Source organism: Lissotriton vulgaris, chromosome 2_1 (genome assembly GCF_964263255.1).
Source record: "Lissotriton vulgaris chromosome 2_1, aLisVul1.2, whole genome shotgun sequence".
NCBI classification, from domain to species: domain Eukaryota; kingdom Metazoa; phylum Chordata; class Amphibia; order Caudata; family Salamandridae; genus Lissotriton; species Lissotriton vulgaris.
In genome coordinates this window covers 1,019,135,175-1,019,149,637 of record NC_141687.1, presented here as the reverse complement: position 1 = coordinate 1,019,149,637, position 14,463 = coordinate 1,019,135,175, and the positions used below count along the sequence as shown (strand labels likewise).

General features: G+C 42.5%; 1 protein-coding gene across 1 annotated transcript in view; it reads left to right on the top strand.

Annotated features, from left to right (window-relative positions):
* Positions 1 to 14,463, top strand: part of PSMD14 (proteasome 26S subunit, non-ATPase 14) — a 532,244-nt gene that overhangs the window by 84,361 nt on the left and 433,420 nt on the right. The window contains exon 2 of the mRNA XM_086956618.1: positions 3,880 to 3,931. Within this exon, the coding sequence (XP_086812744.1) occupies positions 3,884 to 3,931 (48 nt within the window). The 5' untranslated portion in view covers positions 3,880 to 3,883. The remainder of the gene's footprint in view (positions 1 to 3,879; positions 3,932 to 14,463) is intronic.

Below are 14,463 nucleotides of genomic sequence, written 5' to 3'. Positions count from 1 at the left end.
GAACTGGCTTGTTATGTTCTGTGCCGGGCTGGGCTGAATAGACCTGGGCTGCATTTAGGGTAGTGGTAGGAGATTTCTTTGCACCTAAATGGGCCTGGTCTGACTTGAAAAATGTTGTCTTCACCTCCTGCCAGGAAACTGGGCAACAGAGGACAGAACTGGTTTTGACTGAGCACAGCCACTCTCTGCCTAAGGGAACAAAGGGATTTTGAGTAGAAATATTGGTGCCCAGACCCCAGAACTTTGAAACTTACTGGAATCAAGGAACCTGCCAAGAAGAGCTGCCAGGAAGAGTACTGCCCTTTGCTGTGTTGTTGCTTTGTTGGATTAGCCTGCAGTTGCTGCTTCTGTTTTGGGGAGTGAAAAAACTGGACTGGACTGAACTTTCTTTACTTGTGCTGAGTATCTCCAAGGGCTTGAAGTAGAGCTTGCCTCCTGTTCTTAAGTCTCAGGGACTGCAAAGACTTCACCAACCTCTGGGCACCTTTTCTGGAGCCGCTGTTGTAGTTGCTACAGAGGAGGGAAATGCAACCGACTTAGTCACCAACTCCGTCGCTGGCTCTGTGTCCTGACTGGACCACAGAGGGCACTGTCTGCATTACGCACCGCAACCTTGGTCTCACCACCGCCGCTGACCGCCGCAGTCATGCCACTGCTCGCACCATGACCTCTGGGCACCGCACTCCGCCCGCTTCACTTCCCCATCCTAGTCTCACTGACGCCATCGCTGCTGCTGACTTCGAAACCGATGACCGCATCATGGCTGGGGGCACTGCTCGTAAGTTTCACAACGCACCGCCTTGTCCCACACAGCCCTCTGGGCCAACCGATGCCAGCTCACGCTAACCGGCTCTGTGGCTTGCACCGCAATCTGCCAGCACCGCATCGAGCACCTACTCGCCCTGCACCGTAAGCCTTGGTCTCACCAATGCCGTCTGTACGATCCTCACGGAGTTGCTGCCTGCACTTCATTGTGAGGGCACCGCACTCTGCACCGCTTCCATTTTCCAACACCCCAATGGTTGCCCCAACTGGCTCTCATCAACGTGCCCGCCGCAACAAGTTACGGTTCACGAAGCTGTCCACGCTTGAACTGGCGCATACTGACGGGGTCGGCAGGAACTGTTAGACTATTGTTTTCAGCATCACTGTAGCCCCGGACAGAGCTCCTGACTCGTAGGCACTGTGTTTTAGAGATATTTCTCCAATTTTAAGGATATCTTGCAACGTATATATATTCAAGTACTGTATGTTGGATTCTTATAGTTTTGGTCTTCTTTTAGATATATTAAATCTATACTACTATTATAAAGAGAGAACATGCACCTTTGAGCCAGGTAAACTCGGGAACCACAGCGCAAATCCACACACCCGATACATTGTAGAAATTGTCAGGGTGTGCAGATGGACATAGGCTATAAAAAATAAAAAATAAAAGTACATTTAAAAATATAACTTTTAAAACAAAAAGTAGTGCTCTGGAAGTAGCGCCGATCGCGACGCTGCTCTGGCCGCGACGTAGCGCTGGCCGCGACATGCATGATGAGGACGTGCGTGATGACGAGGAGGAGAGACATGGAGCTGCGGTGAAGTGAGGAGCGCAGGCGTGTCATGGCGAAGAGGAGCGGAGGTGAAGTGAAGATCGCGGGAAGGAGCGGCAGCTCAGGTAAAGTAAATGGTCATTGAAATCGAAGCGGGAGGTGGGCGGCGGGCGGCGGGAGGGGGGCGGGAGCGGGTGTGCACAGAGGGACAGGCGGGAGGAGTGGGGGCGGGAGGGAGTCGGGCGGGAGGGAGTCGGGACGGGAGGGGGTCGGGCGGGAGCGGGTGTACTGCCCCAAGCCCCTTTCTGCCCCAGGCAACGCTGGGGCGGGCTGCTAGTTATTGAATATTTTTCTAAACTGGTGTGGTGTCTTTTTGTACAGTTTTCACTGTATTACTGTTGGCTATGTGCAAATGCTTTCCACACTGCCTCTGAGATAAGCCTGACTGCTTGTGCGAAGCTACCAAGGGAAGGGCGGTAGATATTTTAGGAGTGTAACTCCCTTACTCTGACTAGGAAGAAGGGTCCCTACTTGGACAAAGTTACCTACCTCTGCTAACTAGAGACCCCCATTTATAACACTTAGACTATGGCAATGCACTCGTTGTAGCATCCAATGAGTCCCTTCTATCGAAAATGCAGGTGGTACAAAATACTGCAGCTTGTTTGGCATTTAGTTTCGGAGTGCAAAGTGTGACCACTGGCCTCACCCTTCATGACTAACGGCCATGGTTGTGGCATTTCTGATAACCCAAGTGATAATGTTGGTTCTGTCTTTTCTGCGCTCCTCAGTTCGCTAATTACATTCTAACATTACAGTTAAAACCGACTTGTTTACTTCTAAGCAAGATGCTGTGTTCATTTCCACCTTGGTTAGCACATACAAAATGGTGACAAAATAACTGCTTTTCTTGTCAAGTTGATTCGACCTACCCCTAGTCTATGCTTCTGAAGTCCCCTATTGAGCAAAATTACTTACAATAAATGAATTCAGGTATCCGCTTTACATTCTGTTAATTTACGAGACTATGTTTCAGAGATGCATTATTTTGGTTCAAATATATTTTTATTCCTTTTCATATGTGCAGTTTCTTTAAATCTTGTAAAGAATATATTTACAAAGGTATCTGGGCATGGAATGTGTCCATCGACCACTCACTGCACCCAACGGCTGGAGGGGCAAGTTGTCTTAGCCAGCTGCTTTTACTTGCAAGGATTACCTGGGCTTTGTCCCTGCTTGCCTGAGAACCAGCATGGCATAACCTTTAGCAGTATCTGGCCTCCTGTGGGCCAAAGCTTAATTTGACCTCAGTCACTCACTCTAAGTATGACCTTAATTAATTGGTGGATCTTTCCAGGACATCTTCAATTGTGAGTAGTCTGTGAAGGAATGCTAGGAAATAGGATGTATCTCAGTAACCCTTCTAAATCAGTGGCTATCAGTGGGATTAGAACTAATTTATAGTTCCTTTGATGCAAAATAGTAGGTGATTGATTTTGTCAAGATTTGTTTCCTAAAATAAGCATCTTCATTGTGGAGAAATGTAAGCTCAAGTACACAAGAGATTTCCTCGTAAAGCCGAATTGCCTTTGCAAATGGGTCAATCGTTTTAACGTGAAATTCCCAAACATGGGCTGTAGTGTTGTTCTTATCTACCATACCATTTTAAATAAAACATAAAACATGCTTATATCCTTTGTTTTAGAAACTGGCATATGGAGAGAGGCGTCTGCTTGAACTACATCTTAATCAATATTCTAATGTTCATAGTAATTTAAAATAAAAAGATAATTATTTCAATGTAGTAATGCGCTTTTGATTACTACCTCATAATACGTTTATATATTATGCATCACATGCAGTTTTAATATCAGCTGACAAGTTGTAAGTTAATTGGCACAGAACTGACTAATGAGGGATGTTGCTTACATCTTTTTTTTCTTACGTTTACACTTCTGTTTTTTTTTAATTTGTGCTTTCTAGTCATAGAAATTGTATCCACGAATCCAAAAGGAATGAGTTTCCGGCATTCTAAAAGAGCTAGTTTCTAAAGCACAGGTACAGAATAATACTAAGGTTTTCCAAAACAACATTAGAAATGGATTCGTGACGACGGGGATAACTTGGTAGCAAAGTAGAAAATAAGGCCTGTTAATTAGTGGGGAAGACAGCTTCTCGAATTAATTAATATGTGGTGTTAATTAACAGGAAGTCTTGTGTTGTGTTGTAATTACCACCAATATTTTTGACATACTTAGTGACGGAAGGTGAATTATATACATGGCAATACAGCAAACATTTCTGAGGTTAAAGGTTTTCTGTTTTCTTTGTTTTCTAGGAATATGGACAGACTTTTAAGACTCGGCGGAGGTATGCCAGGACTTGGTCAGGTTAGTGTGGGACCTCTCAGTGCACCGACCGCTAATATTTGGACACCGATGTATTACAAAGTGCCACTTACTACTGAATGAATGATAACTTGATATCGTCACTGCCCTGTAGCATGTAGAGCCTGCTCGATCTACTCTAATGGTGTACTTTACTTGTATTCGATACTTTTTACAATCTTTTCTTCCATAAACTAGGTATTTTTTATAATGGCACCTGAGTAAGGATGCTTAAATCTTCTCATATTAAAAAATAATTTGTTATTTACTCAAATCATCCACTGTGATCACGCAAGCATGTGTTATTGTCAAGTTTCCTTTTTCATTGGCTAGAAGGGAGTGATGTCACTGTGTGCACGTGATCGTGTCAATTTATGGGATTATTCTGTAATTTGAGCATTTTAGTTTGAAACGAAATAATTTATGTTCATAGATTTCCTCATGTTAAAATACAATGTATACGATTACATCGAAAAGTACACCCCACTATAAATATATAAAATGTAATCCTTTTTGGAAACCAGCTAACTCATTAACATACAATTGTTTTTGTCGATTCTGAGACTGTTTAAGGTTGCAAATATATGTATTTTGCGCTCGGGTATGCTACAAAATTTCATCCTTTGCTTCAGATAAGATTTTTACATCAAACATGCCAGACAAACTGTATTTGCATTCGATTTGCTTCTCTGCTCACTGAAAGTTGTGGAGCTCAAAGACCCTTGACTCATCTATGCCAGTACTTCTGATACTTTGATGTGAACTGGTATGATTTACCTGAAATAACTCTTGATTGACTTTTCAAAATTCTGCTTGGAAAGCAGGGAACTGATTGCACTGCATTGCCTCTTTCCCGAATGTGAAATAACGCATTTCAGAATGATAACATCATTTTTTCTCTGGGTGGCGTTAGTCGGTCAGATAATTCTGGTAAGCTTTTCCAACTGCTTTGTTTCTGTACTCGCGTGTTTGCAAATAAAAAAAAAAATGGCGAATAAAAAAAAATCACAGTTTGACCTAGTCCAGATGCAGTAGGCCAGCACCAGAATACAAGATGGGTATCAGCTACTGAGGCATTATTATAAGCTGGTCTGTATGCTTTAGTCTTGGTTAACTGTGTCTGAGAGCCACATGGGTGCAGATTAAAAGATTGACATCAACTACACCGGGATTACAACTGATCATTAAGCTTCTTTCATGGTAAATTTTCAGAAGCATGTTCATGTATTGGAGTACCGCTGGGGTGAGCAAACACAGAAATCAAACCGATACAGGATGAGCCTACAGACTTGGCCGCATCTATCAGGTGAACGTGTTTTACTATACAATACCCATGAAATGGGTATTATTCTCTCTAAGGGCCAGATGTATTAATACTCTGGTCACAATTTGCGACTAGTGTGGCATTTTGCAAATCGACCTATGCACCAATTGGTGGGCTGCAAAAGTCTGCAGAAAGCCATTTGTATGAATGGCTTTAATGAAAGAAACTTTGAGGTTTCCCCTGCACTGTGCTTACAAAATCTCTTGTAGTAAAACAAAAAAAGTTAAAAAAAATATTAAAACGGGCTTGGAGCCCACTCATTACATGCCTTTATTTACCAATGAATCGCTCATACGCCACTTTGCTTACCCATTGACTCCCTCTCACGTGGCTCTCATGTAACTTTACTTACCATTGGCTAGTTTCCCAATGGGTCTCGTTTGATCACTTCCTATTGGTCAGAACTCCTCCTCGCCCCGTCTTCTCCTGGGCGTCAAGTCTTTCTCTTGTCATGAAGCCTAGACCAAGGACTGCTTCCGTCGGCCTGTGTCCCTCCACTGAAGGCTCCTCCGGCAGATACTTCTTTTTTGTAAATGTATTTTATTGTTCGTTTTTTTTTACCTTTTTGGCGCTCTCCTTCGCCCTGCCCTCCTCCTCCCACTCTTAGTTGTTTTTAAAACCCACTCCTCTGCTCACCCGCTCACCCTCCTACCTATTGGAATAGGCCCATTCCCACTCATTTTGCTCTAATGGAATTCTGGTTTGAATGTTGCTCCATAATGAGTTTAGTGACAAAGAAAGACAAGGCACAACAGTTAATTTTTCTTGCTGTTACTGTTTTAATTTTATATTCCAAAGGGGTAAAATACCGGCTTTTGTCGATTTTGTTTTTGTTTTTTTTTTTGTTTTTTTTGTTGTTGTTTTTGTTTTTTAATTTTTTTAAAAATATTTTAAATAATTTAAATACGGGCTATGTTGCTAAAATCTGAACTAGGTAGAAACCACCCCATGCAAGCTGCCCAGTGCCCCAAAACTATGATATAAAGGCTGGGGCAGCATATTCTTTGCTTTCCTCAAGATTCGCTGGGCACCCAGCAGCTCAAATAGAGGCGTGGAGCTTTCCTGGAGGTCCGACATAAATGTTGGCAGTATTCCTACCTGGCAGCCGCTGTCCCCGACACCCGCTGCTGTACCGCTAAGATCCCTGGTGCGGCCGCCGTGTGTTGTGCGGGCTCAGTGGGACTTCAATCCCCACAATTCGAAGCGGCCGGAAGCCGCGAACAGAGGGAACGCGCTAGGAGGCGCATAAATTCAGGACACATCCCCTGCTGAGTGTGGAGCTTTCCTGGAGGTCCGACATAAATTTTGGCAGTATTCCTACCTGGCAGCCGCTGTCCCGCTGTGTCACCGACGCCCGCTGCTGCACCGCTAAGATCCCTGGTGCGGCCGCCGTGGGACTTCAATCCCCACAATTCGAAGCGGCTGGAAGCCACGCATGGACGGAACGCGCTAGGAGGCGCATAAATTCAGGACACATCCCCGCCTCGCGGGACGCGGGGCGAAGTCCGGGCAAAGGGCGGGCCGTCTGTGGCCGTCAGGGGCTGCAGGAGGCTGGGCCGGGCCCCCCTTCAACATTTTTGTTCTGGACCCTATCTTGCAGTTAGGACTACGTGACAGTAAGCTGTTTTCTGCTTGACCCTTACTTTTTGTTATTTGTTAATTTCATAGTCACGGGGCTTTTTACGAACTCTTATTTGGTTTGACCATATTAGAATATTGCCCATACCAATATCGATTTGAGGACCCAGGATGTCTGCATGTGTACCAAACTCCTTACCCTCTACTGTAGGGGTCTCTATACTTGGGCCTTTAGATAAGTATTTCGCTAGGGCTACTAGAGAAATAGACAGAGAGATTACATTGGCTGAGAAACATGCTGAGCGCCGTTTTTCCATCGAACTTTAAAAAAATAAGCCCCCAATTTTGGCCCAGACGGATATACCTACTACACAATTATACAATAATACGCCAGTAGATGTAGACGCAGAGCTATTTAGCACTGCAAATATCCCATTATTTTTTTCAAGATAGGTCACCACCATTACCTATCACTGAAAAAATTAATGACATTACTATTAATGGGCTACCTACTACATCTAACTCTTTAATAGATTTAAACTCCCCTATAGTCTTAGACGCAGTCTCTCAGTCTAACATAAATGCCTCATCTCCTGTATCTAACTTACCAGTAGAGGCAGTAGTATCTACAGAGACACAACCGCCGATAGCAGTTAGTGTATCAAAAGAAAAGACACAATCTAAGAGGCCCCAGGGAGCACATAGTTCTCCACCTAAAAAAAGAAGGAGAAAGGGAGGGGTTAGAAAAGGGGAAAACATTTTAAATACATCTTTACCACCTGTGGATTCAACAAATAAGTTACCTAAGGAGTTAGGGAAGGATGCACTAATAGGGCCCCCAACAAAAAGAACTTAGTTTCCAGAAGCCTTGTCGGCTAAAGGGACAATGGAGGCTATTGAATGCCTTCTAAAATCTTTCCTACTGCCACTCATAGAGAGAGTCAAAAGGTTGGGGGAAAAATGGATTGTATTCTGGCAGCCTCCAATTTAAGTGAAGCCCCAAAACAAACCAACCCAAGGGAAACCTGCTCAGTAATTAAACATCCAATACAGAAAACATCTAGGCCACAAGTGGACAACCCCATATCTAAAAATACGCCTCTCCACACTAACCCTTCTAAATTGGTGGTCATGCAGGATTCACACAAAGAGAAGGTTAAACCAGGTCCCCCGAAAGCCCTTCCTACCAGAAATGATCCTTTAACGAAGGCAACTAAAATGAACATAGTAAAATCTAACTTCAGAAATAACGTAGATTTACCACCAGAATCATCTAACTACGTTATTATTCTGACTGGAGTCCCGGTCGTGCCAGTAGGAAACATAGAATCCAATACAAGCCTTAAAAATAGAGTTATTTACTGGCTGCGAAACAACAGACCTCTCCCATTACACCTAAATGGGGACATAGTATCTGTAAGACGGTGCAATTGGGTGGGTCTTCGCCCTAAAGATATTGAGGGGGATGTGGTGATAGTAAATTTTAGGGATCATAGAGTAGTCACGTACATCAGTGATTGGTTCCCAGGGAGAAGTGAGGGTAGAGCATCAACTCGCAATCTGAGCTATTTTTACCCTGAAGCTCTGATGATGCCTCCTACTTACCCATCAACATTGGGTCGCTTTGATTCTCTACATTTTCCCTATCGTATCTCGCACTCTACTGCCCAAGACAGTATACAAACAATCTTCCCCCTTTTTTTTCCACCTCAACGCCCAAATAGGTTCTTTCTTCCGTTTGGTAATAGTCATCATCCCACAAATCCAAATGAGTACTGGAATATCCCACTACACAACCTATTCGAACCCCTCTCTGGCTTAGATGTAAATGAATGACTCATTTCACCTGTTTCTCACGTAGGAAACACTCGAGAGTGCACGAACAATTGTAATACACCAGATGAACTCTTTATTGTTACTCCTATTCCTACGAGCAGATAGTCTGAGCCACTGCAAGACACGAGGGGGGATCATTGTGTATCAAAACTAGATCTGAACGTGAGTCTAGGGATTGGTACAGCGTCCTTGAATCCAACGATATTGCAAGACATGATGTTTTGTTTATCTCCTCAAGAGGAGAAGAATGATTGTATTGCTGGGGGTAATCTGTCACCCAATAGTATTGCTATTTTGCCTACCTCTGCTAATCTTAACCCAGGAAAATTTCCTAGCCCGCCTGAAAAACAACTGGAAGTCAATTTGGGGGGAAATGTTGGGATCTATGATATTTATGATTGGCATCCTCTCCTAAATCATGTTCTACAACGCACTTATACCTGTTTATTCCCCTAATTTGGTCCTTAATTGGAATGTGACAGGTCTTGCAACAGAAATTGGTACCCAATCATGGTTGGACTTGGTGAACAGTTATTCCATTCTATGCTTCCAGGAAACATGGGCATTAAATCCAGTTCACCTCCTAGGGTATCAGACTTTCCATGTGCCAGCTTTAGCAAGCAACCAGGAAAGAAACAGGGGTGGTTTATGCATCTACATTAGTATTGCTAGTGGATTACCTGTGTTGAAACACATTCCTATGGAATTTTATCAGATTGTTGTGATTGGGTGGGGTAGTTCTCTTAACCTCATCTTAGTAAATTTCTACAACAATCTGGCGTCAGCAGCTTTGAAACAAATTTTAAATGAATTAAGTCACACAATTGTCACACTAAAAGAATCTATAGGCAGGGAGTGTGTGCTCGCCTGGCTGGGTGATTTCAATTGTAATATTTGCCAGTATGGTCCAAAGGGAATTTGTGGTTTTGAATTTTCCATGGATGACCCCCTGAACCATTTTACCCATTCCAAAACAGGGGATATTTTAAATAATTTCCTTTTTTATTTTAACTTGGATTATGTAAACAACTTATGCTCACCATCAGTGCCTTTCCACCCAACTTTCCATGGAAGAGGTTCAAACACCGTGATTGATTTCACCTTGTTTTCTAAATCACATGCTTATTTACTCTCATCATGGAAAACGTTGGATGATATTTATGGTGATCATTATGCAATAGTATTTAATATAAATAAGCATTTAGTGAAGCAGGCAACTAAGGAAAAAAGTATCATCTATCAACAACCTATCTCTGTTGGATGCACCAACGGTTACACTCTCAAATGGGATAAGGTGGTTCCTGAGGTTTTACTTGACACTTTATTTTCTACAAGAAAGGTAGAGATTGACATTTGTCTATCTCCCCTAGAAGATCTTTAAAAATCTTGGATTCTTTTTCAAAGATACAAGAGTCATTAAAACTTTTACTTTCTCGTCAGTTTAAACCAGTACCTAATAAACCCAGAGGCTGGTTTGATAAGAATTGTACTTCTGCACTAAAATCCCTAAAAAAGGCCTTACATGCCATCCCTAGATCCCCAATGGAGATTCGTCAGGCCAGACACCAATATCGCGGTGCGATTAAGAGTAGGGAGAAAACCTTGAAACACGAGGCTTGGCAAGCCTTAATTCTTTCTTCTAAAAATAAAGATCCAACTGCTTTTTGGAAGGCTGTAAACGCTCCTTTTGCACGAGGAAAACAACCCGAGATGTTAGATATAGCAATAAATGGGGATACTTGGGTGGCCCATTTTCAAAATCTGTATAGTAACTCTGACCCCTCTTATTCATCTCCTCCGGGTTATATTACACCTTTCAATAACATTGGATCTTCTTTGGGAAACCTCCCGTTGGATATCGTTTTTACTTGCGAGGAGGTTAGTCTGGCCATAAGAGAAAGTCCATCTGGCAAGGCACTGGGCCCGGATGCAATACCAATTGATGTCTTCAAAGCTGGAATTGATCTCTGGGCCCCTTTACTAACCATTGTGATGAATTGTGCTAATATCCATGGACTAATACCAATGTGGTCAGAAGCAATAGTAGTCCCTATATTTAAAAAGGGGGACAGGCACGATCCATCCTGCTACCCCCCAATTTCTCTTATTGATGCCTTAATGAAGGTAGCTGGCCGTATTATTTTAAAACTTGTACAACAATGGATCGAGGAAGCCAACATCCTATCGATCTTCCAATATGGATTCCGACAAGGCATGGGGACGGTTGAGCAGAGTCTAAATTTATATTTTTTAATTTCTAAATACATCGAAGCCAAAAAAGGGAACCTTTTTATAACTTTTATTGACTTGAGCTCAGCTTTTGATTGTGTTGATCACAATCAGTTATGGTCCACGCTAGAGGACCTTGGCCTGGATCTTTCAATCCTTAATTTCATCACAGAAATATATAAGGATGCAGGAGCAAGGGTGCGATTTGGTCAACGAGGGGAGTGCTCATCAAGATTTTCCATCAAGATGGGGGTGAGACAGGGGTGCATCTTAGCCCCCCTACTCTTCTCCCTCTATATAAATGCGATTGGCGACCACCTCAAGAGTTTTCAATATGATTACCCCTTAGCCCAGGGCCACCCCGTCCCCATCCTATTATATGCGGACGATGCCGTGAATATGTCCCAAACCAGCCTGGGCCTACAAAGGGCTGTCTCAAAGTTCACACTTTTTATGAGGGAAAAGGGACTTAAGGTTAATATTTCAAAAACCTTTTCCATGTCTTGTCGACAAGGAACAAAGAAAATACCCTGTCCCATTTTTATAGAAGGCAGAAAGATAGAGACTATAGATCAATTTCCCTATCTTGGGATCTCTTTTTACAGGAAATGCTCCTGGCACACTGCAATTAAAGCCAGAAGATTAGCATTTTCCAAAGCGATTGGAGCGCTGCAGAACTTTGCGATTAAAATTGGGGGTAGACCCGTTAAGGAGTTGATCGTTATATACAAGGCAAAATGTGTTGCCACGGCCACCTATGGCTCTGGTATCTGGGGGATTGATTCTTCAACTTCCATTCAACAAACTGAAAATTGCTTCCTCAGATACCTCCTGGGGGTCCCTAAATCAACATCTAGCTATTTTATACACATAGTGCTGGGTCTCCCCTATATCTCCGATATCATAATGACTGAGCCCATTCTGTTATGGCATAAGTTATGTCTAACCCCAGAGACCGTCTTTAATCGTAATATAATATCTGACTGCCTACAACTCGATGGTGTAAAGCGAAATAAATGGCTGTGTGCTGTGGAAAAAATGTTGACCGATATTGGCCACCCTGAGTTTTAAAAAAATCCATCTAGTATGGAAACAATATCAAGGAAAGTGTTACGTAAATCGGCTATGTACCATCTAGTGAACAAAAGATGGTCCACTGAAAAATTGAAAAAATCAGTGCTAGCCTATCAACAAATTACAACGGAACAGGGTCTGCAATTGTACCTTGTTAGTGACACTAATTGCTATGCCAGAATGCTCCTCTCAAGGTTCAGATTGGGTTCTTTTTTTTGTCTAATTACTTTCCCAAACTGTAATGATTGGTCGAGAGAAATGTCGCCTTGTCCCTGTGACGATCTCGCCCCTCAATCCAATCTGCATTGCACTTTATTTTGCAAGTTTTATCAGGTTCCAAGAAAGATCCTACTTAAACCAATTCTTAAGGAGTGAGGTCTCCGATCATGTAGAAATGCTTTTTCTAGACTACAACGGATGGAAACCTTGGAAGTGATCTACACTCTAGCTAAATTTCTGAAACTTTTGGTAAAATTTAGGAATTTGATGTAACATATTAATTGTTCATATGAATTTTAGAAATTTTTAAAATGTATAAGATTTTAAGGACAATTTTTTTTTAATTCTGTTTGTATATATATATATATATGTATAAGTGATTTTCCTATATTTCCCCTATCTTTTTAAAATGGTAATGTACTGGCTTCTTGTGACTTATATTTGTTTTTTTTGCCATATATGTTTTTTAACAAATGTATGCTTTTATGATATTATAGTTTATATCGAAATAAAGCTTTATTGAATTGAATTGAATTGAATTGAGGCGCAAATAATGTGAATGTAATACGCTCGGACTGTCACTTTTTCATGCGTAGTGGCTATTGAAACCAAGGGACCCTCCTCCAACAAGGATTTGCACTCTACCGTACTGTGCCACCATGAGTGTCACATCATTTGTGTCATTCTGTCATCCAGTGAGCGCCATGAAACGCAAACTCGCATGTCTATCTTGTTTTTATTTAAGTTCAGGCAGCCAAAAGATTGGGAATGCAGGATAGCTTAGCCTATGGGGCTGACTGATGGGGTGCTCAGTTTCCAATAAGCCTTGTAGCTGGGCGCTCATGCTTTAGGGTGTGCCGTAGAGGCCAAGCGCAGGCTCCAGACAAGAAGCAGAAGAGGCTGGATTACTTGTCGAGAAAGAAAAGCATGCGATTTCAAGCATCACTTGAGACCTAGGTAAATTTAACTTAGTCCCATTGAACTGGGCTCCTTCTCAGGAAGTGCTCCCAGAGCGCTCAATGTACATATAACTATTAAGTTCATACAAACACGGTCCATAGAGTATTCATAGGTGCATCATACAAGCGGCATGTGAACACACACAGGCCTACACTCAAATGAAATATTCACTATGTGAAACAGAGTATAAAAGTTCGATGTGGACTCTAGCTGTAAATGTGTCTGTAAAGATCATCCACAAAGTTCTCTGGCAGATCATGTGCTTTTCTCTTGAAGTACGTCACACCACTTTATAAATTACTATCTCTGGGGCTCAGTCTCTCACTTAGGCATTGGCTCTCCCTCTCACTTATTGGGGAACGCATGCAGCATGCCAGGAGCATCAATTTTGGCAGAAACTGCCAATGGATGTGTAATAACATAGAGTGATGTATTTGGATTCATGGATCTCTCATCCCTGGGCCACAGCATGACTGTGCCTGCTGCACCAATAAAAGCTACACACCTGAACATACGTATATGAAATGCACAGCTTAATTTTTGTTGAAAACAATACAAAAGTGCATATTGTGTGTTTTAGTCTCTGTGGGTAGAAATGAGACCTTTTACAGACTATACACTTCCATGATGAAATATCTATTCTGTTGGAAAGGAAAACCAACTTTAATGGCACCTCGCTATAGCAGCATCGGCCACGCAGATCCTGTGGTGGCAGTGGAGCTTTTTTTCCATCCTCCCTCTTGTCACCCGTTGTTTTTTTTACATATTGCACTGCAGCACGGGCTGCTGTGCAACATGGCTTAAAGTAAATTTAAAAAACACTATGACGGGGTAATTTCATAGTGCTATTCTTCTTCTTTTTCTTTAAGACATGTTACACAGTAGGTCGCACTGCTGTGCAACATGAAAATAACATTGACAAAGCCAAACGATTTTGCATAATTGAAACCTATTGGCTTTGTCAATGCCTGTTTTCATAGCAGCTTGTCTTCCACAAAGGAAATGTGGTTGCGCTTAGGGGGAAAAAGTTTTCTCCCCTTGAAACCTGCCCTTAAGTGGTTGCAGTCATTCCTCTCCGATAGATCATTTAAGGTCTTTGAAGAGGAGGCTCTCTCAAAACAGCCCCCCCCCCCATCCCCTCCCCAGGGATTTGCTTTAAGCCCCACCATGTTCAACAGCTACATGCGGCCCCTTGCGGACATTGTTTCTTCCTTGGGGGGTGCAGCTGGTCACTTACGCCGACGATACCCAGCTGGTGGTGTCCCTCAGCCAACATGATATGAATGATAAGAACTTGACTTCCTGCCTGATAAAC